The sequence below is a fragment of the Panulirus ornatus genome, chromosome 71, assembly GCF_036320965.1.
Source record: "Panulirus ornatus isolate Po-2019 chromosome 71, ASM3632096v1, whole genome shotgun sequence".
NCBI lineage: Eukaryota > Metazoa > Arthropoda > Malacostraca > Decapoda > Palinuridae > Panulirus > Panulirus ornatus.
Window position 1 is genome coordinate 11,437,499 of NC_092294.1, and position 17,574 is coordinate 11,455,072.

The 17,574-nt window shown below is 43.9% G+C and overlaps 1 protein-coding gene across 1 annotated transcript in view; it reads right to left on the reverse strand.

Moving 5' to 3' along the window:
- Positions 1-17,574, reverse strand: part of LOC139747961 (acetylcholine receptor subunit beta-like 2) — a 240,686-nt gene that overhangs the window by 23,060 nt on the left and 200,052 nt on the right. The window contains 2 exon segments of the mRNA XM_071660469.1: positions 2,707-2,825; positions 9,403-9,567. Of these exon segments, the coding sequence (XP_071516570.1) occupies positions 2,707-2,825; positions 9,403-9,567 (284 nt within the window).

Consider the following 17,574-nt stretch of genomic DNA (forward strand, 5'->3'; position numbering starts at 1 on the left):
AAGCGGCCTAGCCTGGCCAGGTAAGAACAAGAAGAAAAAACATTCCAGTTAAGATTTTGGTAAATAAACATTCCAAGAAATCACCACCTGTGGGACGTACCACACAAACAACACTAAATACATCAGAAGCTTGTGTCCAGCACCAACACATACAAGGAAATAGATGTACCATTAAAATCACACATATGTTATCTCACATACACGCTACACATCAGTGTGAGAACCATCACACTACTAGTGAGAGTCGAGAGTGTGAGCAACACCTTTGCTACTAGTGTAGCTGGCCAAGCCTCGATCTCAACTTTCCTACTAAAGAGCAGGGATTGTTGGTGTCGTGTCCAGCAACTAATTCCTACCTCACACGTGTGTAATGGAGCTAATTGGAAGCCTTCAAACTGGGCCAATGTTGAAGCTTCAGCACTGGGATACACTGACTGGAGGCCTACTGACTGGCATACAGCTGATTGGAAGCAAAAGGGCCTGGATACGTTGACTGGAAGTCTATGGACTAGGATGCGGGTATTTGGAAGACAAGATACTGGAATATAGCTGACTGTAAGCCCAGGGATTAGGATACAGTTGGCTGGAGGCTTTCGAGGTTGGGCACAGTTGACTGTATTGCTGTACTGAGAAACAGCTGATAGACTACTCCTGTACTGAGGCACAGCTGACTGTCTATTCCCGTACTGCAGAAAGCTAACTACCTCTTCAGCAACATCCAGCTGGTTGCTACACATCTACGTCATCAACCATCTGGGAAGGGGAGACCCTGCTGATGAACCCAGCTGTTGTACTCACAAATATGTGCTATAAATGAGGCGACACAAGTGATGCAGGTATCCTCCAACACACCTGCCGAGCCAGACGGCCCGTGAACCTTGCAGCTGTAAGATGTCGCCACTGATCACAGACGAAGAGAGAAGAAACGAAGATACAAATAATATATATATATATATATATGGATGTATAGATATATGATAAAAAGACAGAGGTGGAGACACTGTGTTTTGCCTACACCAACAAGGAACTTGGAGTTACTGTTACCATTGTGAAGAATACCATAAATGGCATAATAACTAATATTAGTGTAAGTGGCTCTTGTTTTAACGTCAAATAAATATTGGGTTCACATTATAAGTTTTTCTGCCCTACAGCAGCTTCTGTATATTTGTTTAAAAAAATATTCCATTGAATATCCTATAAAGTTCGTGTGGACAATGGTTCTGGGTGAATTATTTCGGGTCGAGGTGAACTGAAGCACTCGTTCAAACCCACTCACTCAGCCCAACAAACCGAGAGACTCCAAATACTCTCCATGCAATCAACACCCTCCAGGAATACTGTATATGCACTATAACTCACAATTTACGTAGTTTTCCAGACACTCTACCCATAACAAACACTATGGGGACTCCTCACTAACACTTTGCACTCTATGTTTACTTTACGTACCATCACATTCACTGTAGTCTTCCCACACACTAATTGAATTCCGCGACCGCTATACGCACTCTTCGTGCTCAGACTACGTATCCTCCTCGTCCTCTACTCACACTACACACACCTTCCACTCACACTCCTATCCCAGTTCACGCAACTACCATATAAATTCTGCCACTTAACTACATATACACCAAAAATGAACTCCAACCTCTAACTTCACCATCTCCATACACTCACAATGTACTCCACGAACACTTCAAACATCCCCATGTACTCTGAACACAATACCTACAGACCTACAAGCCCTTTACTTCTATATCCATTATCTATATTTCAAACATACACAGAAACCTGGGATATGTAACACAAGGCATTCTCAGGAGTGCCATATATCTTTGACAACATGAAGGACGTCGTTAAGGCTCGCAGTACTATAAAGAAAGCTATAGGCGAGGCAGAGACAATATCTATCGCCTGCCGTTGCCAAGGGAAGTTATATTAATCCAGTTAATATACTGACCGGCAACAGAAGTAACACATGCGGCCAGCCCCGCCCTCACCTCCCACAACCACACACAGCTGTTCGCACTGAGGTAAACAAACCAGTCAAATGAGAACCTTTCGTAAATGAGTTACGTTATGGGGTCTCCATATGCAGAAGACAATTTGGGGGGGATCTTAGGGGAACGGTAATGGGGCAGTACTTCACGAAGCGACACTTATTCTCGTCCTAAATGTATTCAGCCATTTCTCCCTACCAGCCAGTTAAGAAAATATGAGCCAAAACAAAATCATTTCAATCCTTCTTGTACTTCTGGGGTATTCTAATATAGAAACTGTATATCAGTTAACATAATCAATAATATTCATAAAGAAATCACACCTTTACAGGGTAATAACGGGAAATACAGATTTATTATTAGATGATTCGGGGAAACTGTTCGTGTGTACGCCATTAAGCAATAGCTCTACGTTGAATCCTCCTCCTCCTGAAAGGTCCATTATTGTGAAAATTCCACAACGTATGGACGACCCTCTGTATCAGGGATGACGGAGGTGCCAAAATTATTGTTGTTCGCTCTATTTACCATTACTAATGTAGACGTAAGCTGTAAAACATACAGACCATAACATTAATGGTACACAAACATGTTTAACTCACAACTGTGGCTAGACTCACTACCACACTGCACTCACTAGACTCACCATCATCTCCAGGACTCACCACCACCACCAGGACTCACCACCACCACCAGGACTCACCACACTTGCCGGAGGCGTGGGAACTGAGGAAGTGCTCGTTGAACTTGTAACCGCCTCCCCCACCCAGGCTGCCTCGGTCGCCGTTGAACTCGACGAAGGCGGCGTCGCTGTAGGGGTCGCTGGAGGAGGAGGAGGAGAGGGAGAACGCGTATCAGATGTTAGCGTGGGGGATGTTGGTGACGGAGGGATGTTGGTGACGGAGGGATGTTAGTGGAGGGATTTCCTTCAATGAGGCGTAGATGGGAATGTGTGTGTGTGTGTGTGTGAGTGTGTGTGTGTGTGTGTGTGTGTGTGTGTGTGTGTGTGTGTGTGTGTGTGTGTATTAAGAGGAAACTGTTGGTGAAAGATTAGTCTGGAGGAAACAAGAGAATATGATAAATATAATAATGGAGATAGAGAGATCATTGAGAGACATCAGGTGACTATATATGACCCAGGTAGAGACGGAGATGCTGTGACCCATCGCCTCTCCCGTATACCACACAGCTGTAATGATAAAGCCAATAGCTTTATATATTCTTAATTGATTATAGGTTAATCCATGACGGGAAAACATCCAACGTTTTCTGTAAACCACCGGGAAATTAGTGGAATGAATTTTTCCTGCAAAGCCCAGAGCGAAGGTCTGGCGCGAAATGTCAAAGCTTCAGATAAATCCAGCCAAAACCTTGCTGGAATGGCTATAAAATCTAGCCAGCTGACGAGCCTCATACCTTGATTAAAGATGAGAAAAGTATACATAAGATGAAGTCTTTACGTTATGTATGTTTTTTATTAAAGTCTGGATGAGTTGAGTGTTTCATGGGTGTGAAGACCGGAGAGAGAGAAAGAGAGAGAGAGAGAGAGAGAGAGAGAGAGAGAGAGAGAGAGAGAGAGAGAGAGAGAGAGAGAGAGAGAGAGTCTGACAGAAAGTTAAAGAGAAGGTAGAAAAATAGAGATAAAGGATGACTGTTGAAAGAATGGAGGAAAAATGTGACACTGCGGGAAAAACACGTTAAAAGGGTGTAGGATAGGTGAACGTAAAATGATTGATGATAAAAAATGAAAGAAATTATTCAGAATGTGAAAAAGTATATGAACAAAGAAGAAAGAAGGAAACAAGTTAAAATGATTCAGGAAAGCATTTTGATGTGACACAGCCATACAATCAAGGAGGCGTACGCGCTGGCCTCACACAGAGAGGGCTGGTGCCTGACTTACATGATGTATGTGTTCTCGATCACGTCCTCAGGGATCATGCGAAAGTCTCCACCACGACTGTTATTGTAGAATCATGCAGGTGCCTCCCTGGACATGTCTCTCATCTCCCCTCCCTCTCCCTCCCTTGTTTCCTCCCTCATCATCTGATCTTCCTCCGTCAGCCTCCAACTTCCTCCATCACCTATCGTCCCCATCCCTTGGCCTCCTCCTGCTACCCGCTTCTTGCAAATCTCCTCCCCATCAGAACACTCCCTGTCTCTCCCCTCACCTGTCACCCCACTCTTCCCCCCCCCCCCTATAAATCATGCAAAACTCAAATTCCCTCTGACACCTTTGCCTCTCGTCCGGTCCCTACCACCATTTTCTCTCTGTTTTATCAAGGTTTCCCTCACTTTAAGTTTTATCACAGCTTTTGTCTTTTATTCCCCTCCTTGTCTTATGCATTTAATTCTCGTTTGTCTTTCCAAACTTTCTGTTCTTCATCTGTTTCATCCATCAATTATACTCATCTCTCATATCTCGTCTATCTTCGCATCTGCAATTCCCCTCGTATTGTTGACCTTCAGCTCATACTGTGTTGTTTACTAGCCATGACATCATGCCTTAGTTCCAGCCTATATTGTGGTTATCATGTTATTCCCCCATTCACCATATTCATGATGAATGACGGAAGCTAATCCCAACTGCATTCATGACACAGAAAAACTATTCATGATGAATATTCACCAGTCCAGCAGGAAATTGAAATCAATATAACGTAAATTAAACGTTCTCATGACCTCATGACATATAGACAAATGGGCTTTGATAAAATATGCGTAATGTGACAAAGGCAAAACTTTGTATCATGTTACTCAGACGTAAAACATTTTAAAGGTCCCATAAACTTTGGAACGCGTACAGATTAAGTCTTTCGCGCGCGCGCGCGCGCGTGTGTGTGTGTGTGTGTTGTGTATGTGTGAGAACACTGAAGAAACCGAGAGTCATGGTGGTCAGGTGGGTGCCTTCTCTGAGTCAGCAACACCTGAACCATCTCAGTTCGAACACGAGGGGAAATGTGTCGTTTGTTGCCTATTGTGGTGAGGCGTTCGAGTTCTGTCACCTCTGGATGATACCTGAGGTTGTAGAATCTCCCTCCAACTGCTGAAGGAGTAATTAAAGTCATTCAATGTCAGGCGCTTCCAACGAAATTGGTTTGTTAGAGAAATTTGTCCAACATGTGAAAAGTGCAAAGAGAAAATTGTTCCATACTTCTGTCTAGTTACTGAGCTGACTGACTGCCAGGTCGGACCAAACTCGTTTGTTACATCTGACAGTTGGAGGGGAAGTGAGGGGCACAGGGGGTGACGACGCGTGTACATGGGGGGTGAGGGGTGTGGAGAGTGGTGAGGGGGACATGAAGTGGTGAGGGTTACTGAGATATGCAGGACGCAGTGAGGGGTATATGGGGAATGGTGGGAGGTGTATTTTGAGGGGATAAATACGAGGTGGTAGGAAATGTTGGGGCAAAGAGCTGGATACATGGGCTGTAGAGAACACGAAAGGGATGATGAGGACACAGGTGATGAGGGGAGATAATGAGAGTGATCAAGAGGGTGTAAATGTGGAAAGATAAGTGTTGTTGAAGGGTTGAGTGTTGGCATAAAGTGAAAATAGTGAAATAAAGAGTCGGGAGAGGAACACAGTGAAAGAGACGAAAAAGTTAGAAATTGGAAAGATTATGAGGGAGAGATGATGTAAGGAATTCACTGGATGAATAATGAGGGGCTATGATGAAGGGAAAGTGAGTGAGGATATTCTTGCATAAAGAGAGAGTTGTCTCTACTGTCCTCATATCTCTGACAATCTCGTCAGAAGGAGCAGGCAGGCTAGTCATATGCAAATGAGACAGTAAAATGCACATCCTCTGATATTACTGGAATTCAGACATTTCTTTATATTGAAGTTCATACAACGCCAAACCTACAAAGTGAAAATCTCTCTGATTATTCCCTCGAGTGGGAGTGTACGACTCGAGTATGATGGCCTGGCTCCTGACTTGACTGAGTCACTAACTCAATCTGTCCTGAAATGTACACAGAACCTTGTCTTCTTCCCCCGTGCCTCGTCACACACACTACACTCACAATCCATTTGTGTCATTCTCCAGCCCACACTAGTTCCCGCCCTTTTCATCAATCAACAATTTCCTCTGGATCCCATACGCTACCCTACCTACCCTCCCTCCCCATGCCTGCTCTCCCCTTCCCTTACTACCCTCCTCTCCCCTTTCTATTCTCCCCTCACCCGTCCTCTACCTGTAATGGGTGCTCCTCTGGCGTCCGCGTCCGCCTCGTCCTGCTATATCCCCGTCTTGTGGTCAGCCAAAACAAAACGTCAGGAGCATCTCACAAAATAATGTCATAAACCTGTGTGTCTGTCTTCCTAGGGAGATAGGAAGAGGAGGAGAGGGAGAGGCAGGGTAACAGGGAGAGAACAAGGAGGTAAGGAAAGGAGGGAAAGAGAGAGATGAACACCTACACTCCCAAGGGTATCTACATGAGATTCTATCATGAACAAGACAGAGAAGGAATTAGAGAGAGATACGTGAACAGGCAAATGGAGAGAGACAGTCAGACAGACAAACAGAAACAGAGACACAGAGAAAAAGCAAATATCAGAGGTAAATCCAGACTCGAAATTTTACTGCAAAACCTCCTGCGACTCTGTTTGGACATCAAAAGGATTCAGTAGACTTTGAATGAAGTCAAAAGCTCAAATGTATTTACGATCCAACACACGACCCGGGGTGACCTGAACCCCCATACCAATCCATCCCTATCACTGCCCTAGGGAGCCATGGGCCAGTATGTATGCACAGAAAAAAACTCTCAGCCATACACTTGCCTATGGCAACGACTGAGAGTGGAACCGAGAATGTAAACATGAACAGGAAGTGAAAAACAAGGGTGGACCCGGGTTTTGAAAAAGCGAGTGAACGCAGCAGGTAACGAGCGAAATGCATTGGAACGTGAGGAGGTAAATCCAACACAGACCTTGTTATATCACTGTCCCTAGTGTTAATGGTGTGTCTCAGTCCTCAGTGCACTGTGTCATCTAAGAGTTGTATAACATTTCCATCAGCTCAGAGAGTAATACAGACAATCTTGAAAACGTCACCTTCGCTATCTATCCTCTCTTTCTTATGAAACACCTTCAACACTTGCGTCACACTTTATGACACATATGTAACAACTGTATCACCTTAGTACAAATCTTTTCTGCCATCTTACAACACCTTCAGCATCCCTGCTACCTCATGACACGCAGTCAACATCTGTGCCACCTTTCGCACGTACGGAAAAGGACACAACCCCAGCACCTGTGTCACTTTATGATATCATGACACATCTTTCGCACCTGTGTCTCCTTATGACACATCCTTGGCATTTCTGACACATCAAACCTTCATCCATACCTAACCCTGAGGAATCTACGTGCTACTGGCCCTGTATACCAAACTGAGCCTCAAGCTGGCCACCCTACCACACTATACCTCACCCTAGCCACCCTACCACACTATACCTCACCCTAGCCACCCTACCACACTATACCTCACCCTAGCCACCCTACCACACTATACCTCACCCTAGCCACCCTACCACACTATACCTCACTCTAGCCACGCTATCACACTATACCTCACCCTAGCCATGCTATCACACTATACCTTGCACTGGTCTTCATCTTGGTTCTTCCCATCACCCTACACCCCACTGAACTATTACCTGTATTCTTTTGTCACTTTTCTCAAAATGTATATTTTCTTTACGATCTCAGTTTATGTCATATTCTATCATGCTGAATATGATTCTCGGGGCATAAGTACTACTTTGTAACATGTACAACTAGTAATCAGATTAAACTAATGACATGTTTTATACATCAAATAGCTATTCACTATCCATAAAAACTTATTTCCCTTCCTGCCTCACGAACATTATAGACTATTCTGAATGATCAATCATCATATATCATTTGAGTTCGCTACCAATATCATCCAATTGACTTAGGAGCTTGAAGCTTGTCATCAGGTCGCTCCTGACTCTTCTCTCCTCCATGGTTGACAGCTTGGTAGGCCCTGGCCTTCACTGTAGTTCAGTCCTCTTCATTTAGGTACTGTCGTGTGTGTGTGTGTGTGTGTGTGTGTGTGTGTGTGTGTGTGTGTGTGTGTGTGTGTGTGTGTGTGTGTGTGTGTGTTACCGGACTCTGCCATCATATGGTCACACTGCGAGGTAAAGGTCACCTTCCTCGAACTTATATCATCGTCAATGGACTTAAAAAAGCACAGTTTCGTTGAATAGGTTTTCCTTTAAAAGAATCCATCATGCCCCTACTACTGATTGAAGCGCAGCCCTGAAGCTGCAGAGGCCATATATCTACACATGTGCCTTCCTTTATATTCAGAGATACACTGGAAATAATGAGACAGTGGACATGAATGTCTGATCTTCCCCGTGTTACAAACCTAACACTGTGCTAGCCCCTAGCCCCACTGTTACAGACCCAGCACTGTGCTAGCCCCTAGCCCCACTGTTACAGACCTACACTGTGTTTGGAGGAGGGAACATTAGGTAAGAGCAGGCAGCAGTGTGAGGTAATATGAAATCCCCAGGGAGGAGAGTTGAGCCAGAGGGAAAGTAAACAGTGGAAGGAAATAGGGAGGTAAATAAGTAGGTAAGAGACAGTGTAAGGCAGGGATGAAGGTAAGAGGCTGGAGGGCAAGCTGGGCAAATTTGTCTCAATATTTGCCTAAGAGAGACCCATGAATATATAGTATAGCCAGAGCCACACATTACCTCACGTGGTGGTGGTGTGTGGTGGTGTGTGGTGGTGTGTGGTGGTGTGGTGGTGTGTGGTGGTGTGTGGTGGTGGTGTTGGTGGCCGTGGTGAAGATGGTGGTGGAGATGGTACTGGTGATGGTGACGATAGTGGTAATGATGATGTTGGCAGCGGTGGTGAGAAGGGAAAGTTTATGATGAACATAGAAATGTTATTACCGATATACTCTCTCTCTCTCTCTCTCTCTCTCTCTCTCTCTCTCTCTCTCTCTCTCTCTCTCTCTCTCTCTCTCTCTCTCTAAAGATCAATATCGCCCCCGCCTTCACACATACCAGTCTTCCTCTTTTCCCCTCTCTTCCTCCTCCTCCTCCTCCTCCTCCTCCCCCCGGCCCCTCTCTTCGTGCCCACCCCCCACCTCCTCTCCCTGCCTTCCCCTGCTATGAGCCTCCCCACGGCCTGCCATACCCTGCCGCCACCCGCCTCATTTTTCGCCATCCCGTGCCGTCATTCTGTGCCACCTCCTGCCATCCTTTGCTGTCCCCTGCCATCCTCTAGTGTTATCCCCGAGCCTTACATCACACTATCTGGTAACATCTCTCACCAGCGTATTTCTTCACATTTGCCTCAGTTAAATCTCTCGCAAAGTTAATAAGAATCTATACTTTCAACACTTACCAGATCTCTCCGTCTCCAAGGCCGTCTAAGTACTCTTGCTCGGAGGGAGACTTGAGATGTCTGTCTCTGGGGTCGTACTGGGGTCGTCTCATGAGCAGCAGACGAGGCATCACGTCGATGAACACCCGCTTGACCCACGGAGACATCTTGTGTGTGGAGGGCGACCTGCGGGAGAGTAGGTACGACTGTGGTAGGGTCGTGCTGCTGGTCGTGGTGGTTAACATCGTACGACAAATGTGTTGTCGTCAGGCAGTTCCTGCAGTCACTCACTGTATCACACGCGTCATTAAAGTGAAGAAGTCGAGATGATAATTATAACCCTTTCTCGTGTCCTACACCTTATCTACAATCAGGAGCTTAATTACTTACGACTAATCAAAGTAAATAAGTTATGTAAGAAAACACCATTACGTCTACCATCTCATATATAATCATAAACTTAGTCACACTCGACTAATTAAAGAAAGTGTAGAAAGTAATTAGGAAAAGGCTCATCACTTTCTCCATCTAATACAAAACCGAAATCTTAATTCCATAATAAAAGATCATAAGAAAATCCTTCAATCACCCGTCTTACATGTGATGAAAATCAAACACGACCAAATGATCGTAGCCATGTGAATCACAACACACAACAAAGTGTTCTTGATCACGAGAAAACGAGAGGAAAGATGCTATGAGAGAGAGAGAGAGAGAGAGAGAGAGAGAGAGAGAGAGAGAGAGAGAGAGAGAGAGAGAGAGAGAGAGAGAGAGAGAGAGAGAGAGAGAGAGAGAGAGAGAAAGCTGGAGGAGAAGGGGAAACGCGGAGCATCTCACACTTTGGCCAAATATTGACACTAATAATGAAAAGCTTTGGCAAACTCCTGGTGACACACGCCCGGAGATTCGAACGAGGCCAGCCAGATGGCACCGGGGTCTGGCAGGTCTGTAGGATGAAATGCTCATCATGAGGGGCTTGTGAGTTGATAGGGGTGGTGATGAGGGGCTTGTGAGTTGATAGGGGTGGTGATGAGGAGCTTGTGAGTTGATAGGGGTGGTGATGAGGGACTTGTGAGTTGATAGGGGTGGTGATGAGGGACTTGTGAGTTGATAGGTGTGGTGATGATGGGCTTGTGAGTTGATAGGGGTGGTGATGAGAGGCTTGTGAGTTGATAGGGGTGGTGATGAGGGGCTTGTGAGTTGATATGGGTGGTGATGAGGGGTTTGTGAGTTGAGAGGGATGGTGATGAAGGACTTGTGAGTTAATAGGGGTGGTGATGAGGAGCTTGTGAGTTGAGAAGGATGATAATGAGGGACTTGTGAGTTGATAGGGACAGTGGTGAAGGACCTTATTTTGAGCAGATATTTGGGAAGATATGTGAGACTCAAGCAACATATGAGAGAGTTTTAAGTTGATAAGCAAGTGAGCAGTTGTTGGGTTTTTCTCACGTAATATTCTGGTTATCAAACAACTGAGAATATTTGAGAACTTTGTGATCCTGGATTGTTGATGTATGTACACGGGTACGAACAAACACTTTGGAAGTGTTCTTAATGACATTGTAAACACAAGAATTGGCTAGATAATTGCTGAGTTAGGAACTGTTATAAATAATCATACATTAATTCATTTTAAGAGGATTTTGATGTATACAGAAAAAAGTTACCGCTAATTTGCCTCATATGAACTCCAAATTTTCTGTAAAGTATATAGACCCCGTTACTCTTACAAACATTTGATGAAAAGTATGACAAAATATTAAAACTTTGAGGAAACTAGTAACGTAAACAAATGTTTTATTCTAACTTGTAATAACATAAACTTTACAAATAATGTCATAAGCGCTAGCAGCTCAGAGAACATGTTCGAATCAATGAAATTCAGGATCATTTCCCTAAGACAACGTCAGCTCTCCAGACCGAACATTTTATTAAGTCATTGATAGCTCTGGCCTCGGCTACACGTAAGATGAGTATGCTAAGGTGAACAGTATCTTTACTAACTTCAAAGTTGGACCTCTAAGATCGGTTTAACGTTAGATGAATCTAAGGTTATCACTTTAAGTTACCGTTGTGCTCAAGGGTCGTACCGTCGTGCTCAAGGACAGTGCTGTCGTGCTCAAGAATCATACCGACATGTTCAAGGGTCGTTTGGTCGTGCTCAAGGGTCGTTTGGTCGTGCTCAAGGGTCGTGCCGTCGTGCTCAAGAGCTTAGATATAATATTACGTTACTCGATCAAAGCGGAAGTAAATGATACATTAATCATTTGTTTTCAATTTTGTCTTCATCAAAGAGTGAACTTGTTTACTTTCTGTAATGAAGAGTAAACATGTAAGGGTCCTACATTAATTATTCTCAATAGACAAACTTTACAGACTTACATTACACTGATGAAAGACTATATTTTTCACTTTCTTCCATCTAACGTTTAATATACACTTTTATTTTCTCTCTCTCTCCATGTTTTCTCCTCGCCTCTCGTTGCCAGGCGCTGGAGAAAACCTTACCTTACATGTAAACACGTTTGGATATTAACACACCAGCTACAACGAACAGCCAGTCACCTACTCAATACAAACTATAGATCGGTGGGATATCTATAACGTGATATCAATACAATATTAATATCCCTCACGTTTCTTGGATTGTCCACAGACGAGGTTGGTGTAAGACGGGTAGACCAGAGACAGTAGAAAAGTGGCAGTGGTAACTGAGGTCACCATAAGCGAGCCTCATTCGGTTATTCATGACATGAAAAGTAGTTTGATCTGCGACGATCAATGTTGTGACTACCTCACCAAGCCCCTACAACACTGACTGAGGTTGATGCCATTTTAGATTCTCCACACTACACACAGGAAGAGCTCATCCCTGCCCCGTGGGTGTTGTCGGTCATGATGTATGTGTGCCCACACAAAACTTCCTCAGCGTCAGACTTTAAATTAACTTAATGTTTTCCAACTTCCAGATTAATGTGTTGCGCAGACTTGGCGGGATTTTTCACTACATGAACCCACGTATCCGGCAACCACTTCGCGAGGTATCGTGCGCTGAAAATGTCCTAAGGATTAATTCTGCGCTAAAGATACTTTAAGGATTGATGCTACGCTGGGTTGGGATCTAACAGCATCGTCAGCAGGAGTAGATCACCTGACTATATTGCAGCAGGAGCGGTGTTGTGAACAACTGCTGTCCTAACCATATATCCGTTCCATGATCCGGATATATCAACAAATTCTGATGATTTTACCATTTCTATGATACAACGAAAAAAAGAAACACTCTAGGATTTCTTACTTATTGATGTCACATATCATTTCAACCGTTGCTTCATTTTCAAAACATTGGTTAAAGTAGTGAGCATATCAGGGGATGGAGGGTGGGTGGTTTCTGCATAAATTAGTGACCACGGAATAAAATTAGGTAAATTTGTTTAGTTTAATTACAAGCCCCCGTAAGATATTGCTCTAATTTTCATGAAAAACTACTAAATATTTAGCCTGAGTATAAAATGTCAGAGATGAAAGAATACGTAAAACGATTTTTTTTCTGTTACTGATGCTGTTTGCCGACGTAGGTACATATGGGGTAGTTTCTGAATGGTTCATTAAGTTACCAAGTCAACATAGTCGCCCTCTGTACACTGAAGAACGAGGTTCGAATTGTAAGCTACCTACATATTGTAATAGGCTTCATAACTATCTATCTATCGATTAATCTCTGTATCTGTCTATCAATCTATGTATCTACCTATATACATATCTACCAATCTGTGTGCGAAGGTGTGTGCAGTTTTCCACATACCAGCCCGGGGACTCAAGTAAATATGTAATATACATCAGTCACCGTTCCTCTCCTGCCAAATGTCCAAGAAAATTGCAAAACTTTGATATGTTTACTTAAAAATTTTGCTGCTTCGGTAATAACGCGAACAAGTCAGCAGGAAAATGCTGGTACTAGAAGGAAATACTTATGAAAACCTACGATCAATCTTAGGAAATACTCAAACGGAAGACATACTTAGGAACGTGTGAGATGAAACCTGATTTTGGGTGAATCATTACAACAGAGAAGTGTCTTTACGGAGCCTGACATACTTCCATGTCGGTACCAGGATTACTGAAAGGTGAAGATCATTCACTGGACGGAGGGACCTGCATCTGGTTCTCTAATCATAGCACCTCCTCCCCCACGACACAGACCAGTGAACTCTTAGCAACTGAACGTTTGCCGAAATATAGGAGAATATTTTCGTAATATAGATTTATGCCGTAAGTCACAGGGAGAGTAATATTCACAGACTCACAAACGCTCCATCGCTACGTGTTTTTGTGACAGATTATGTGGGTCTTTTGGAAGAGCGAGCGGCACTGTTCCGTCATCATGCAGAATTGTGATCATAATTTCGCAGCACATAATTGATTGCGCCTCAATCACACGTAATTTTTGCATGAAAATCGGAAATTGATTCTTTTCCCTGCCTCCCGATCATGTCCAACTACATGGTGAGGGCTAGACGAGTGTTCGCTGTAGTGGTAGTGTGTGTGTCATTGTGACGTAAGGAATACCAGACAAAACTACGCACACTCAACACACCAGCAACACAACATGCAGGCAGAGTAGCAGTACAACACAGGAATACACCAACAACACATGACAGGAGTCTGCTAATACAAGTCACCAACATCACTAGTCACCAACCACCAGAACATCCAACATATAGACATACCAAGTGTTACACCACAACCCAGGAGCAACACACGTTACCCACTGTTACACCACAACCCGGGAGCAACACACGTTACCCACTGTTACACCACAACCCGGGAGCAACACACGTTACCCACTGTTACACCACAACCCGGGAGCAACAGGGACCGGTGGAAGATTATCGCAAATCGTCTCTATGATTAAAAATCTCTCGATAAACTGGTTTTGATTAGGTATTAACGAGAGAGACTCGCGCATCTCACAGCTGTCCGATCGTCAGGGGCGAGACAAGTGCCCTCGGCTTAGCAAATGACCATCAGTTGTCAAAATACTTGCTTAACTGTTGTCCAGAATTACTGACTCATTTTCTAAGTTTTAATCTCCAGCGACACAGTCACTGGCAGAGCAGGAGGAGAGTTTCCCGAAGACTGATCCTGCGTAAATGCTTCAGTGTATCATTTCTTTACATGTCCCGAATACCGTCACGCCTTAACTCTTCACACACTGGATTCATTACGATCTTACAACATGTATAGCCAACGATAAAACTATCGTTTCAAAATCATTAACTAAACGATTTATCAAGTAATCGAATCCCGGCTGAGGCAGTAGGGCTGCGTCATACCCAGCTGTTCATCTCTTAGCCAGAGAAGGTGAGCCGCCGCTGGGGTCACCTCATCTTGTCACAAGCTACAACTATTAATCACCTCGACCATTCTTCCCCAGACGGGCTGCTCAACCTTCTCACTCTGATGACGATCAGTCATTCGCTATTCTACCTCAGCTTCGGAAGCTATCTCTGAGGAAGGAAGGTGAAGCAGAGCAGCATTAAGAGACCAGCTGCAGCACTTACACAGGTACTATGTAGACGAGTCTTTTATAAAAGTATATATTATATTTTTCACCGATTTGTAGTTAGCTTTTCTCTTGTTAATCCAATACGTGATGGATTAATCATTGAGTAATCTGGCTCCTGAGGGTTATCTATACTCACTGATAATAATGAAAAGGTGTTATGTTTTGTTGATAACTTGGTTTGTCCCAACCTGTGTAGGGTCCTTTGTGTATGTGTTTGTGTATGTGTATGTGTGTGTGTGTGTGTGTGTGTGTGTGTGTGTGTGTGTGTTTGTGTGTGTGTGTGTGTGTGTGTGGTAACAACTTGGGTATGACCGTGCAACCCTTGGTATGATAGCTTGACCTTTGACCTGTTGGCTGAGGTACTGCTGAAGTGTCATTCCTCACTGGAAGAACCATTTCACAACACTGTTTTAATTGACCACTACACTACGACCCTTGTGCACGATGGTACGACCCTTGTGCATGAAAGCTGGGCTCTCATATCTAAGGATCGCAAAATCGTGCTGAAGGTTCTTATTGGCGTACTCAGGGCCACATCATCGCGCTCAAGGGTCGTGCTGTCGTACGTAAAAGGTCGTCCTGTCGTGCTCCAGGATCATACTGCCGTGCGCTGGGAGTTGATAATGCTCTCATTCTATCCCAGATAGCAACGCCACCGCGTCCCTGTATGTGAGCGGTAATCATCGTACCCCGGCAACGCTTTGTAATTTCGATATTTTATCGCAGGATGAATGTGGCGGAGCGGGTGATAGTTAGGCTATACCACCCGGCAGGCGGGAAACCCAGAGCCACAGCTACTTTTTTTTTCCCCTTGAGGCAGAGGCGAACCAACACCAGAGTTCTGAGAACTACTACACGACTCATAAAAGGGAAGATTGAAATAATCATTTTTGAGAACGCTGTAGTGAGCTAACAGAAGGATGGCAAGTTACATACAAAAACAGATATGTGACTATCTTACATTTCAACAAAGAAACATGTAAACCATCTAACAACACAGTTGGCATGTACAACAGACGTGCCAACAGTACAATAGGCGTCCCAGGAACACAACAGGATCCCCTACAGTACAACTAGCGTCCTAACAGTACAACAGGCGTCCCAACAGTACAACAGGCGTCCCAGGAAGAAAGAAGGCGCTCCAACAGTACAAAAGGCGTCCCAACAACACGACAGGCGTACCAGCTATGGTACAAATAGGTTTACCAACCACATCAGCTAGAGGCACACTACCTAGAGGTACACTGTGCCACACAACAGCTGAAACACGGCATCAAAAAATACACGAAGCATTACTGCCAACATCACTGCCCACAGTCGTGCTAACCGAACCGACTGAACACATCCACAATCATCCTCCCTTGATACAATAATGTCAACAAACACGTATGAGAGAGGTAATGAGTGATGTAGTGCGGGAGGGAGAGGGTTATCCTCCCCTGCTGACGAGGGATGTGGACGATAAACACAAAGGTATTTTAGCGAGAGATCATGTTGTAAGACGGTGATGCACAGTAGATGTGGGTCTGTTTTCTTGTGTGATTCAGTCGTAACTTTCATCCACAAGGCTTCAAGGCTTCACTAACAGGTTAAACTAGAGACGCAAACGTTCCCGGTACAATGTGGGGTTTTGAGGACAAACATTCTTTCAGGAGACCGACTACCCAGGTCAACATGAATAGAGAATATGACAACAGAAGAAAGCGAGAAAGAAAATTAAAGAAGAAAAAAATGATGAATATGATAGAATGAGAGAGAGACAGGCGTAAAGAGGGAGAAAAAAGATGAAAATATATGATCACAGAAATATAGGAGCTGACATGTATAAAGTCAGGCATCATAACTCGACAGATTTTTACGAAAATAGAAAAACAAAATATCTGTATATTCATTTCACGTCCCGTAACATGAGGGACAAAACAAAATCCTAACACAAAGAAGTCCAAACTTTCATGCAATTTACCTTTAATGTCGACGATTTCAACAAAAAAAAAGGAAAATATATTTCGATTAAAAAATATACCGATTTATATCTATCCCATAAAGGAAGAGAAACGAATCTAACCCACAATATCGCGAGTGGTTATGAAGGGAATTTTATTATAGTTGATGGAATTGAATATCATGCAGACCCAGCCACCACCACCACCACTCGGTTCCCATGTAATTCCCAGAGCCATGGTTTTTGCCATACTGGTCCACCCGTTGACAGCACGAGAGTTGCTCAAGAATCCTCACACCTTCCTCACTATCTGATGAGGTTATCCATCCCACCACACACCCTAGCCCTTCACACATATCAAGTCTCCATCACACGACCTCGCCACCACACTCCGCTATCCCCTCGCCCTCCCCCACACATCACTCCCTCTAACACACACGAGTCAGATGATGCCACCATAGAAATTGGTAAATAAATATCTATACCTGAACTGGTTCCATTACAATAAATTGATTATGAAATATTTAAAATTTTTACCACTACGGACAACAGAAAAAAAAATCACCTGACGTGACAAGCAGATATTGGGAGCAAGAACAGTTTAATAAAACTAAATAAACCAGAAACTGATGCAATAAAAGCAAATATTGACAGAAGAAAGAATTTATTTCATGATCCCAAT